Source organism: Geotrypetes seraphini, chromosome 5, assembly GCF_902459505.1.
Source record: "Geotrypetes seraphini chromosome 5, aGeoSer1.1, whole genome shotgun sequence".
NCBI classification, from domain to species: domain Eukaryota; kingdom Metazoa; phylum Chordata; class Amphibia; order Gymnophiona; family Dermophiidae; genus Geotrypetes; species Geotrypetes seraphini.
Genome location: NC_047088.1, coordinates 10008491 through 10023049, shown reverse-complemented (window position 1 = coordinate 10023049; position 14559 = coordinate 10008491). Strand labels below are relative to the sequence as shown.

The window sequence follows — 14559 nt, the reverse complement described above, 5'->3', positions numbered from 1 at the left end:
TCCGCACAAAATAGCATGCATATGGTTTGAATGCTCTTTGTGTGAGCAAAATTGTTCCCAACCTGGTGGGTTTTGGGGTTTTTTTTAACCAAAGTTGCCGGAGCTTTGTGCATCTGGGCCTTAGTGAAATTTCAGATACAAATTTAGGCACTCTGCCCTAGAGATTTTGAAAGAGGCCAATTTAGGAACGTAACTGCTTTGAATACCTCTCTAGGCCTATAACTTTAGGAGTCTTTTATGGAATCTAGGCCTCACTGTGGTGCACAAATCGAACCCTGCTCCCTCCTCTCTGTCCAGGTGATGTCACATGCACACAAGCTCAATGCACACACAACTCTACACGAATATTTTCCTTGCATTTCACGGATCCTATCTGCATACATGAAGAACTGCTTTCCTGCAGAAATGGTTTTTAAAATTCTGTTCTTGGGGCTAATTTTATAAGACACCTTCTCTCCCTGCTAGAACACAAGGATTACAGGTACCTCTGGACGTACCATACAGAGGCTTTGCCAAGGTTTCCATGAAGCCGGGGCAGAGATGTGGATTTAATTAAATCTGCACGGACGAACCAGTTACCCCTTCTTCGAAGCAGGTGTAAATTCATGTGGGAACAATTGTGAATCATTAAAACAGATCCAAGTCTCTCTTTTTAAAGGCACATAGACAACCTGCATCACGTTTATAAAGCAGCCATAAAACAGGCATTCCCTTGTTAAATGACCCCTGAGTCCCGCTGAACACTCTGCTCTGGTCACACTGCGTTAGCTCCCATGAGTGAATTATTCACAGTGGATGTAATCACACCCTATTCCCCAGTATCCACTTCTTCAAGGTGGCTTTAAACTCCTGACCCTACCCGCTGGTAAAGCACCTGTGCCTGCCTGAGAAATTCCCTAGCCCCTTACCTGTCCTGTTTGTCTGTTGAGTAGATTGTAAGCTCTACTGGGCAGGGACTGTCTCTTGCATGTTTTAATATACAGCACTGCGTATGTCTAGCAGCATTATAGAAATGATCAGTAGAAGTTGTAGGAGCATCCAGGCCCTACCAATATGCATGCAAACAGACTTCATGCATACTAATTGAGGAAAACCCGAATGGGTTGCAGCCCTGGAGGACTGGAGGTTGCCCACCTTTGCTCTATACCAGGGGTTCTTAACTTAGCCCTTGGGACACACCCAACTCAAAGGCGGATTCTCAAAAGTTAGCTTGAATGTAATTTTACCGGCTGATTGGCCCAGGCACTTAAGGCCACTTCCTTTGGGAGGGACCTTAGGTGCCTGGACCAATCAGAGCCTTAGGACCCTCCCCAGTTCATCCCAGGATGTATCAAGAAGGGGAAGGCTCACCATTTTGAAGAGGCGGGCCTGCCGGCTGGAGGGAGTAGGCATCCTTCTGGCCAGCCATCAACAGAAAGGTGTGGGGGTGTCGGGAGGGGGCTGCAGCGGGAGTGGGCCTCCCTCCTGTTGGGTGTATTGTGGGGGGGGGGGGCTGTTGGGGCCCATGGCAGCAGCAGGAGGGAGTGGGCATCCCTCCTGCCAATCTTGGGTCAATGTGTTGGGAGGGGGGTCCGGGAAGCAACAGGCAAGGGGACTCTTCTTTCTGCTGTTCTCCCTGCAGGACTTGAGAAGACATACAGTTCAGTTGATTGTGGCAGGAAGAGCAGCTTTGACAGGAGGGAGGAGTTGTGCTTCTGAGCAATCAGTAGGCAGAGGTCCTCCCGCTCTTTACTGGCAATTCTCCATGCATATAATTTGCAATCTATTATGCTGACAATCGCCACAGGCACTACATCGACTCACCAGATCTTACCGGCGAGTTTTGAGCATCTTCCCATCAGTCTGGTTTTCAAGACACCTACAATGAATATGCATGAGATAAATTTGCATGCACGGCTTCCATTTTAAGTGGCTCTCTCATGCATATTGCTTGTGGATATCCTGAAATCCCGAGGACTGCTCTGTACACTGGTCCAACTAAATTACTAAATGATATATATCTATATGTTTATGAAGAGTATTTTTAATCTATGGTAAAATTTTATAAAGGCAACCCAGGTGCCTTTGCAAACCAGACTCCGAGCCCTACGATGACCCTCAGAAGCGATCACATTAACACAGGCTCCTCACCAGGGCACCCAGTCTTCTGGCGCTTTGGTTGGTTTACTTTCAACACATGTGCAATTTTATAAGAATCATTTTGCACATGCCTGAGGTGTAGAAAATCCTTGCATCTGACCCCACTGCCTGCAGCTCTCCTTTCCCTCACCCTCCTGCCATTTCTCAGAAGTAAACAGTCCCTGGGCTGGATCTGCCAGCGCCCTTGGCACTTTGTTTTCAAAGCTCAGCACACAGGATCCCCCTCCCATCCCCCACTCCCCTCTGCACTACAGCCACTGTGATACTGACCTTCATTTTCACCCAGTACAGAGGGATGGTAGAGCGGAGGAGGTCTGGACCTGGCAGGGCGCTTGGAGATGGTGATGGGCTTGTGGGTGCGTGGAGGTATTCGTGGAGGAGGTACTGGTGGAACCGAACTCTCTTCTGGAGGACCAGAGAAGATCTGCAAGAAAAGCACCATTAAAATGCGTTTAGGGGAAGCGCGAGTACACTGGTGTCTGGCTATCACGCGCCTGGAAAGTAAGGAAGAACCCAGCACTAGCTTAACCCTGCACATGGTCCTGTTACTACAAAGATTCTCTCCCACGAACAACCTGCCGGTCACTTGTGACCACTGTGGCCTCTAGGCTGAGCGGGAGTTCTCCAACTTCAGTGCTGCCAGTAGGGGGTGCAGCTGCTTCAATATCGTTTCTCCAATCACTAGGGACAGGCAGGTTCCCTGGAGTCCTGGAGGGCCTTGCCTGTCCCTCCCTATTGAAAATGTGATAGTGAAACAGCACCCCCCACTGGCAGGTCCCTAGGTGGAGGACTCCTGCTGGAACAGTGCTTGTGGCCATTGTGTCCCTCTCCCAATCCCCACATTCTGCTATTTAAGCCTTTCTGCCACTCAGCGACTGTGTTTGTTGCACATGACCCCCACATTTTGGGCCTCCTTTTCAAATGAAGTCCTATAATTTGTTTCTGCATGTAGCCCTATATCCCTCCACATCCCTCTTAGACTGCCCCTGTCAGGAGGAAGTCAGGAGTTAGCTATTAGAACCACAAGACATGAGCCCTTCAACCTGGCTAATTCAAGAATAAAGTCAGAGTCCAAGATAAAGAAGTGGCTTCAATGAAAGGCACAAAGGAGGTCAGCAGGAACTCATTTTCCCCTCCTGTCCTCGTGAGTTCTTTTCCTGCCCCATTCCTGCAAGTTCTGCCTTCATCTGTACAAGCCTCAAACACTAAAATTATAAATGTTTGAGGCTTGTGCGGTTAAGGCAGAGCTTATGGGAATGGAACAGGGACAAAGCTCGCGGGTACAGGATGGAAATAAACAAAAATTAAAGACAAAAGACAACTATAATGAAGTAATAAAAGACGTCAATGGGCCCCAAACCAATTGAAATAAATTGCTATGCCCCAACATATCAGCATTCATCTTCTCATACCTATAGCTTAAGCATAAACTCGCCCACCAAAAAGGAAAATTAAGGCGATCGTAATTTTTCCAATTGCGAGTTACCATTTGCATACTTATAGCGGTCCATGGGGGGCTTACCTACTTATGCTAAGGATAATACTCTCGAGGAGCGTAGGGAGAGGGGAGACATGATTGAGACATTTAAGTACATCATGGGACGGGTCGAGGTGGAAGATGATATCTTTCTTCTCAAAGGACCCTCGAACACAAGAGGACATCCGCTCAAACTCAGGGGAGGGAAGTTTCGTGGAGATGTCAGGAAGTACTTCTTCACAGAACGAGTGATAGAGCATTGGAACAAGCTTCCAGTACAGGTGATCGAGGCCCGCAGTATCCCAGACTTCAAGAATAAATGGGATACCTATGTGGGATCACTGCGAGAGTCATACCAATAAATAGGGTCGCTAGGATATTGACTTAATAGAGCAGGTCAGTAGAGATAAGGGGGCCAGTAGACTTAAAAGGGGGTCAATGGTATGGGCAGACTTGATGGGCTGTAGCCCTTATCTGCCGTCATCTTTCTATGTTTCTAATAGTATTTTATTTGATACATGGAAAACTTTGAAATTTATTAACAATCTGACAGAAATTCAAGTAGAGAAATCCACGTGTCAATCCTTATGGCTAAACTCCAAGATTCAAATTGGCGGGACCAAGATTGTCTGGAAGCATTGGATGCAAGTAGGCATACGATCCCCCAACCCTGTCCTGGAGGACCACCAGGCCAATCGGGTTTTCAGGCTAGCCCTAATGAATATGCATGAGAGAGATTTGCATATCGTGGATGCAAATCTGCTCCATGCATATTCATTAGGCCTGGTGGTCCTCCAGGACAGGGTTGGGGACCACTGCACTAGATGATGTTATATCTAATGGGAAAATGCTTGAGTTTTCACAACTGCAAGTCTTTTGATGTTTCCAAGTCTCAAATTTATAAGTGGCTGCAGTTGAAGCAAGCCATTCAGAAAGGGTTCCCTGAGTGGCAAAATTTACCCACAAACATCATTTGTGACCAACCCGTACTTGGCAATCTTCATTTGTTTGCTTACATTTATATTAAATTTAATTACCAAAGGTAAAAATAGAGAGGTGGAAAACTTAATTACAAAATCACAAAAATCGCTTACATCCACTTGTCTTAATAAAAACCAGTCGCCTCCTTTTAGAATCACAAATCAATATAGATGGAAATTTATCTAGTGATATTTGCAAATGTCCAATAATTCCTTTAAGGGGATGCCAATGGCTGATTGCCCTACAGAATCCCCATTTTGTATTATTCTTCAGGGGCAAACTCAGGGGCACATCCCAGTGCAACTCAAATGTTTAAGCTCTCCGTATCATTGTTATATTTAATGAGTTGGAGTTCAGCGTTCCTATATATACTCGGAAGATCCCACCAAGGCTCTGACCCTTAACCAATCCAATGTTAGCGCGGCATATTCCTTGTGTCTGAACGACCCTGCTGTTAACCACTCCACAGCATCATTCATGCCGTGGGGTGTAAAAGATGTTAATGTATAGATCCAAAATTGTTCTCTGGATAACAAAAAGGATTTCCTGTCTCCCTGGAAACCAGAGGAGATTTGTTCAAGGACACACCCCTTCATATTTTGGAAGGTATGACCCTTTTCCATGCTGGGATTAACCATTGGGGCATTCTGTCGTTTCATTTTGAGGCAGCTCTTATGCTCTATCATTCGAGTACAAACTGCTTGAGTAGTATTACCCACATACAATAAATTACAAATACATTGGACCACATATATTATGAATGTGGAATTACACGAAGTATTATTTTTTAGCGTGTAAGTTTTTTGTTTAAGGATGGGACCACTTGTCCTCCTCCAATGTCTGGGTACACGATGAGCAATGACCACAAGCCCTGTGTCCCACTACACTCTCCCCAATCAAAGAGGGAGCTGTAGAATTGGCTTGCACCGGTCTATCAGAAAGGTTCTTGCCCCTAGTGAAGGCTATGCACAGATGTTCCTTAAATTCTTCGAGCATTTGCAACACGTGCCAGTGCTTGTGTACACTTGCGGCGATCTTATGAGCTTGCACCGAGTGAGAAAGAACACAGACTTGTTTCTTGTTATTGTCCCACATGGGTTCGCTCAACAGTAAATGTTTGGGATATCTCCTCTCTGTTAATTTCTTTGTGAGGATAGCTTCCTTGTAAACCTCTTCCATGGAAGTACAAATAGGGCGTATTCTTAAGAACGGTCCAATTGGGAGAGCTTTTTTTAGATTATAAGGATGACAGCTTGTGTGTCTCAAATAACTGATTTTTTCTGTAGCGTTACGATGGACCTTGTTGCTCAGTCCCATACTGGTTTTTACAACTTCAGTGTCCAAAAAGGCAATGGTGTTTGAATCCCACGCACTCGTAAACTGTATGTGAGCATCTCAAGTGTTCAACCAGGTTATAAACAATTGTAAATCTGAAGTGGACCCCACCCATACTAAAAACACATCATCTATAAATCTGGTTCATATCTTAATATGCTGGAAAAATTGCAAAGTGTATAGATACTGTTCTTCAAAGCGACTCATGTACAGATTTGCTATGCTAGGGGCTGTGCTAGAGTCCCGATGGATCCTACAGAACATCTAGAAATCACAATTAGAGAAATTGTTGATACAGCACTTGAAAGGGGATATATTGTAAATAAGGAGGGTAAATACCTTACCTTTACACCTAGCACCTTTGGTAATTAGATTTAATATGTTCCCATAATGATTCAAAATGTTGTGTGATCATGGCACCGTGGTACTCCCCTCTTCAAACCCATCATGCACCCAAAAAGAGGTGAGAAAAAGCCTCAGACTAATGTAGCAGTATAGAACCAAAAGGTACAAATCAAAACTGCTTTTGATACTTTCACTGGCGAAAAACTCCCTCACAGAACAGTTAAGGTTTAGAAAAGGGCAAAGTCACCCGGAGGCACGTTCAAGGACTTAGCTGACAAAAGACAACTTGAGCTTCAACGCTGTCATGTCTTCTCCAATCTTCCCAACAAGCGACCTTGTTTCACCAATGTTTGGCTCATTAGGGGAACAAACAATACAGCCTTTTCAAGGACAAAGTCACCCAGAGACACATTCAAGGACTAAGCTGACAAAAGACGACTTGAGCTCCAACGCTGTCACGTCTTCTCCAATCTTCCCAACAAGCGACCTTGTTTCACCAATGTTTAGCTCATCAGGAGAACAAACAATGAAGCCTTTTCAAGGACAGTCACCCAGAGGCACATTCAAGGACTTAGCTGACAAAAGACGACTTGAGCTCCAACGTTGTCACGTCTTCTCCAATCTTCCCAACAAGCGACCTTGTTTCACCAATGTTTGGCTCATTAGGGGAACAAACAATACAGCCTTTTCAAGGACAAAGTCACCCAGAGACACATTCAAGGACTAAGCTGACAAAAGACGACTTGAGCTCCAACGCTGTCACGTCTTCTCCAATCTTCCCAACAAGCGACCTTGTTTCACCAATGTTTAGCTCATCAGGAGAACAAACAATGAAGCCTTTTCAAGGACAGTCACCCAGAGGCACATTCAAGGACTTAGCTGACAAAAGACGACTTGAGCTCCAACGTTGTCACGTCTTCTCCAATATTCCCAACAAGCAACCTTGTTTCACCAATGTTTGGCTCATCAAGGCTGTATTGTTTGTTCCCCTGTTGAGTCAAACATTAGTGAAACAAGGTCGCTTGTTGGGAAGATTGGAGAAGACATGATAGATTTGGAGCTCAAGTCATCTTTTGTCAGCTAAGTCCTTGAACGTGCCTCTGGGTGACTTTGCCCTTGAAAAGGCTGCATTATTTGTTCTCCTGATGAGCCAAACATTGGTGAAACAAAGTCGCTTGTTGGGAAGATTGGAGAAGACATGACAGCGTTGGAGCTCAAGTCGTCTTTTGTCAGCTAAGTCCTTGAACGTGCCTCCGGTTGACTTTGCCCTTTTCTAAACCTGAGCTGTTCTGTGAGGGAGTTTTTTTGCCAGTGAAAGTATTTAAAGCAGTTTTGATTTGTACCATTTGGTTCTATACTGCTACATTAGTCTGAGGCTTTTTCTCCCTCTTTTTGGATGCATGCTGGGATTGAAGGCGGGGGGGAGGGGTACCTCGGTGCCACGATCACACATTTTGAATCATTATATGAACATATTATATTTTGTGCGTCCTCATATAATTTGTTAACAAATTAAATTTAATATAAATATAAGCAAACAAATGAAGACTGCCAAGTACGTGTTGGTCACAAATGATGTTTGTGGGTAAATCCTGCAGTGCTCTTTAGGGCGCACGTGTACTGTGGACATACCCAGGTGAACCTCTTAAATCACTGATAGGAGGTTCCCAGAGACTGAGAACCTCCCATTAAAAAATCTTGGATAAAAGGTTTACATGAGTTAACCTGGTATATAAGGTTTTAGGTGCAAAGTAAGAGAGTCAGGTCTCTTTGTTATAGTATTTCAAGTTAAGACCCCTCCGAAGCAATATCGGGCTTTAGATATACCTTGGTTTTAACCACTAACACCACACTCTCCCCTCCAGTGAATTGCCCTCATCAGCACTGCTTGGGTTAACATCTAATGATTTGTTATACCCCTGAAGCAATCTGCCAAAACATGGCCACACTGGGTTTCCTTGATGATTTGTTCCAGTAAATTGGTTTTTGATCACTAAACGCCCTCCTGACTCACTCCGATCATTTTAGTAAGTTCCCAAATGTTCTTTGGGGTACAGTCACCCTCAAACAGAAAAAAGATCATCAAACTGAAACTGGGCTTTCCAAGATTTGAGGTTTCTTGCTTTGTGCTGCCCCCTATCCCTTGCAGAAGCCCAGGAAACCCCAATGGGAGACAAGAGTCACAAGTCAAGTCATAAGGCCGGGATCCTGGAATACAGCTAGAGTCAACAACAACTCTGATCTCCCAGATCCAAGGAACCTTCAAGAGCTGCTTCTATCGTCTGTGACAGCTACGTTGTCTCTCTCCTTACATTGAGAAGGCAACTCTCATCTCAGTTGTGCATTCTTTGGTAACATCAAGACTAGATTACCGTACTGACTACAAAGGGTCTGCACCAGCTCCAATTGATTCAGAATTCTGCAGCAAGACTAATAGAAGGTTGTTAGCGACATAATCACATCAGACCATTTTGCAAAACCTTCACTGGCTTACCAGGGCTAAATTTAAAATTCTATGTCTGATTTTCAAGACCCTCAAAGGAAATGGGCCAGAGGACTTGAATAGGATCTCTCTCTACATAACTCCAAAGTCACTAAGGTCCTCCCCAGTGTTGTTCAGAGTACTTGATCAAAGTATTTAACTAAAAATAATATTTAAGTACAGTGAGGAACACATTAAAAATGGACTTAAGCTAAAGTAAAAAAAAGCTATTGCTTAATATAATACTTTGGATTATTGTAACATCACCCATCTGACAATCCCCCAGAAGCAAAAGAAAAGACTACAACTGATACAAAATGCAGCAGTCAGGATGATTTTCGGGCTAAAAAAATCCGACCACATAACCCCTTCCTACAGACTCCTACACTGGCTGCCGATGGAGGCACGCACGAAGTTCAAACTAGGATGTCTCTGCTTCAAAGTACTAAATGGGCTAACCCCTAAATACATCACAGACCTCTTCTCATTCCCAACCAACAGACACGAAAGAAAAACACACCTGAAATTTGTCTCCCCACCGGCCAGAGGATGCAAATATAAAAGATATCATCAACAACTGCTATCGTATCAAGCAGCAACATGGGGTAAAGACCTAGAAAAACTAATTGCACACACGAACAATTATGGAGAATTTAGGAAACACCTAAAAACTTACCTGTTCCTGAAATACCTAGACAACGAACCAGGCCATCAACCCCCCTTGTAACATCATCATATACCAGAACTTGTAAAATGTTAACCCTAACCCTACACACAAACTGTTGGTACTATTATTAATGATGACATTATCAGATGCACACTGTTATTCTCTTCAATTCGTTGTATGTACAGCTCTATTCATTGTATCTACAGCTATTATTTATTGTATTTACAGTTTCTATTTAATGTAAACCGCCTAGAAGTCGCAAGATTGCTGGCGGTATATAAGAATAAAGTTATTATTATTATTAAAATGAATGGAACTATTGTTCTTCTTGCAGGTATCTGGGTCTCGCTGCGTCTTTGTCAGGTAGAAACCGACATTTCAGCCATCCTGCTGTGGCTTTCTTCAGGCAACAAAAAGTCTTCCCTAATCCTAGAAAAGGAGGAGGGGCAGAGGCATCCGAACCAAGAGAACACCTGGAACAAATAATTAGTGATGTGAGTGGGAAAACCCTCAGTCTCACAGCCTGCTATGGAAACAAGTCCCTAAAGCACCAGCTGTCACAATCAAACCCCAGAATGGGTGTTACTTGTGAAACATCCCTGGGTTTCCAACGTGCTACTGGTGAAAAATAAAGTGAAAAAAATACATAAAAAAAAAAAATCACACAGTAAAATGGTTCGGATATCTTTACCCCTCCTCCAAGGGCAAGGAGCGTCCAAAATCACCCGGGCTGGCTAGAAGCTGACAAAATCAAAAGACAAAAGCAAAAATGACTTAACTTCTTCTGCTGAAGTCTGGAAGATAGAACAACCGACTGGTTTTTTTCAGTCGGTTGTTCTATCTTCCAGACTTCAGCGGAAGAAGTTAAGTAATTTTTGCTTTTGTCTTTGTCAGCTTCTAGCCAGCCTCTGGGGATTCAAGACAAAGTTAGAAAAGTTCCTGCTGAACCAGAACGTATGTAGGTAAGGCTAGACTCAATTAGGGCACTGGTCTTTGACCCAAGGGCCACCGTGGAAGCGGACTGCTGGGCACGATGGACCCAGCAGCGGCAATGCGTATGTTCTTATGTCATCATCATCTACATTAGAAGCGGTGCGGTCTTAATTCATCACTTGCATCTTCATCTTTGTTATCATCATCATGCTGGCCAATTACAGAGAAGACTTTCACAATGGTGGAATCATTGCCTGTTCTAACAATTTTTCATCTGATGAATTGATGCAAGAACGTCAAATGTATGGGAACCCTTCAGTCTTGGGGGCAGACAATCAGATTTCCTGTCTAAAGATTATCAATCTACTGGACAGTTGCCCCAATGTAAAATTTTCCAAGGGATATCCATCAGTCCATTGTGGTAGAGACATATCAGTTCACCAAGATTTGCAACCAACCTCAGCTTTATCTCCGCTTCAAAGAGACTCAACTCATCACTGTTCCATTTAGCTGGAGACCAGTAACCAGTCCAACAAACACAGGCAGCTCCACTGTTCTCATAGGCTATACTCATTGAATAGCAAAATTTAAGATGAAACGATCCATTGTTTGTGCGATGAAGTTTGCAAAGCAATATCCTATTCTGGGTTCTGCTGTTTCATTTGGTTTACCGAGGAATCATCATTTACATCTTGCTTCAGCATTCACTTTTAACAAGTTTCAAGTTTCATTAATTTTAATATACCGACCATCGACGTGCACCTGGCCAATTTACAGTGCTAAAAATGAAAGGTTAAAATTAATTGTTGTGGGGGGGGGGAATGTGAACATTAAATAGACATATTACAAATATGAACATGAGCTTAATGGTATAGGGGGAGGAGAAAGTTAATAATTGCATCATTAAAAAACAAATTAATTAAAGGGAAGAGGGGGGAGGATAAAATACCAGGAATGGGGATCGCTTCTTAAAAGCGGTTCGTGTTTATTTTGCGGGCTGTTGGAAAGGAAATATTTAGACGCTATGGTATGTGTCTTGGAATAAGAACGTTTTTAGTTTAGTCTTGAATTTGTCGAGTGAATTTTCGAGGCGGAGTTGAGGTGTTATCTCTCTTTCTCAGTACAGAGAGGGCATGCTGATTTTAACAGGAGAGGATTTAAAAGCTGAGTGGTCTTTGTGAGTACATTATAATATCTGTCTATGTATTTCTTCTTTTTATAAAATATGTAAGCTTAATGTGAGAATGTAACTTTTTAGGAATGCTTTTGTGACACGCCCATATGAAGCTAGCCTTATATGGAAACAAATAATGTGGGCCAGTCAGATTATAGCGAAGGAATGTCGTCATTTAGGATATATATGGATGTGTAACTGGTAAAACGTTGGAATTTGTTACGAGCAAGGCCAGCTTTTGGCTTCTGTAATAATTCCCATGATGCAACTGATAACCAATTGATAACCTTATGATCAAAATTTGATAACAAATAAATAATAATATTTTTGATTTTATTACAAATATTTGCATCATTTTTTTTCATTCTTCATTTTTACAACCCTAGAGTAGCCACAAGTACGCTTGTGCGCAATTATCCTGCTCAGGTGGCATGGCGTTCCATAAAGTTGGAGCTACAATGGAAAAGTTAGTTTTTCTAGTGGAGTAGAATTCTTTGATGGAAGGCATGGTCAGTAAATTCTGATCAGGCAAAAGTAGTGACACGGTGAAATTATTACTTCAGTAAAAGTAACAAATGTTATCCTGTATTTCTTTACACGTAAAAGTAACACAACTTTTACTTATGTACAGTAACTAGTTAAACTTACGTCGTTACTATACAACACTGGTCCTCCCCAAGGAGTAACCCTAACCACACACCCTCTCCGAAGGACATCACAGGATATGACACTCTCCAGCGTAGCTCCCAAGATTCTCTCTACTTCAGGAAACAGGTGAGAACTCACACAACACACCGAGTGATACCAGCTGCATTATAGCAGGACATGTTTATTACATTACATTAGTATTTATGGATCGCTAATATGCCCCAGAAGGAGTTAAATATGACTTACCCACTTCTACATTAGCTAATTTCAAGCACAGTTCTGACCTTTTCTACAACTTTATTTAAATTAGTTCCCTATTTTCTTACTCCTGACATAGTAACATAGTAAATGACGGCAGATAAGACCCGAATGGTCTGTCCAGTCTGCCCAACCTTACCCTCTCTTTGTGATTTAATTTAAAATTGTCCTTTTTCCTAGATATTTCTGGGCCAGAAACCCAGAGCTCTGCCTGGTACTATGCTTAGGTGGTTGTATCTACTGAAGTCTCTGTCAAAGATCATTCCATCCATCTAAACCATCTCAGCTGTCGAAGCCCTCCCCAGCTCATCCTCAACCAAATGGCCATATACAGGACCAGACCGTGCCCAGTACTAGCCTTTGTTCTTCAATATATATCATTATTTTCTGATTGGAAATCCTATGTGTTCATTCCATGCTTGTTTGAACTCTGTCACCATTGTCCTTTCCACCACTTCCCTCGCGAATGCATTCCAGTCTTCAGCCATCCTCTCCGTAAAGAAGAATTTCCTAATATTACTCTTGAGTCAACCACCCCTCAACCTCAAATTATGTCCTCTGGTTTTACAATTTTCCTTTCTCTGGAAAAGATTTTGTTCTACGTTAATACCTTTCAAGTATTTGAACATCTGAATCATATCTCCCCTCTCCCTCCTTTCCTCTAGGGTATATATATTCAGGGCTTCCAGTATCTCCTCATATGTCTTTTGGCGCAGACCTCCTACCATTTTTGTCGCCTTCCTCTGGACCGCTTCAAGTCTTCTTATGTCCTTTGCCAGATATGGTCTCCAAAACGGAACACAATACTCCAAATGGGGCCTCACCAACGACCTGTATAGGGACATCTACACCTCTCTTTATACAGCCTAGCACCCTTCTGACAACAGCCACGGCCTTGTCACACAGTTTCATTGCCTTTAGATCTTCAGACACTAACACCCCAAGGTCCCTCATCCCATCCGTGCATATCAGCCTCTCACCTCCCAGCTCATATGGCTCCTTCCGAATTCTAATCCCCAAATGCATTATTCTGTATTTCTTTGCATCAAATTTTAGTTGCCAGATATTAGATCATTCCTCTAAACTTTTGCAGATCCTTTTTCAAGTTGTCCACTCCCTCCTTGGCTACTGTCTTATCTATCTATGTGTTCCCTATACCAGGACTGCTCAAGTCCGGTCCTCGAGATCTACTGGCAGGCCAGGTTTTCAGGATATCCACAATGAATATGCATGAGAGAGATTTGCATACCAAGAAGGCAGTGCAGGCAAATCTCTCTCATGCATGTTCATTGTGGATTTCCTGAAAATCTGGCCTGCCAGTAGATTTTGAGGACCGGACATGGCCAGCCCTGCCCTACACTGTCTATTAAAATGTTTTACCATGTGTGGTGTTGACATTACAATGTAGCATACTGTGCCATACTTTGTATTGTAATCTGAATATTATTACTGCAAAGATTGACTATTGCTTATATTTGATTTATTCTTGCTGCACAATTGCCTCGAGCGAATTCCTTCAAAATAAATAAGAGGCCCTTGAAGCCAAGGAGGGAATCCGGTCCCTAAACAAGGAAAACCACATTTTCATGCAAGCTCTTTCTTCTTATAAAAAGGTGTCGAGCGCTGTAGCTGAATCTCATTCGCCCTCAGGGACTTGGTTTTCAGAAAGGGATGAGGTGGGGGGGGGGGGGGGCAAAAAAAGAAGCTTGGTGATTAGAGAAGGGCTTCGTAAAGGAGGAGAGAAGGTTCCAGAGAGGGAGAAGCTGCTGATATTAAAGCTGTGACCCACCACAAACTCCCAACCAGAGACTGCTTCTAGCTAGATTTCCTGTTCCTCCCCCATACACTTCAAAGGGCAGGCAATGAAATTCAGCTTGGTAAGTCCTGCAAAGATCTCTGGTGGCAATCTGCCCCTTGCTGGATGGATAATGTGTTCTTCTGGAAAAGAGCCCATGGTAGCAGGCACAGGTGACTGACCTGATCCACAATTAGCATGTGAGGGGCCAAAGCCCGGAGTAACGAGCCTCACTGCAACAGTTGTTTTTATTAACTCGGCCAGGAGTTGGAACAAACAACATCTGTACCAGCTCCCTCCTGTGTTCCAGCTTCTACACCATTCC

General features: G+C 43.2%; 1 protein-coding gene across 1 annotated transcript in view; it reads right to left on the bottom strand.

The window, feature by feature from the left end:
- OPHN1 (oligophrenin 1) overlaps window positions 1-14559 on the bottom strand; it is a 234600-nt gene that overhangs the window by 22180 nt on the left and 197861 nt on the right. Inside the window, exon 19 of the mRNA XM_033945796.1 lies at window positions 2410-2563. Within this exon, the coding sequence (XP_033801687.1) occupies window positions 2410-2563 (154 nt within the window). The remainder of the gene's footprint in view (window positions 1-2409; window positions 2564-14559) is intronic.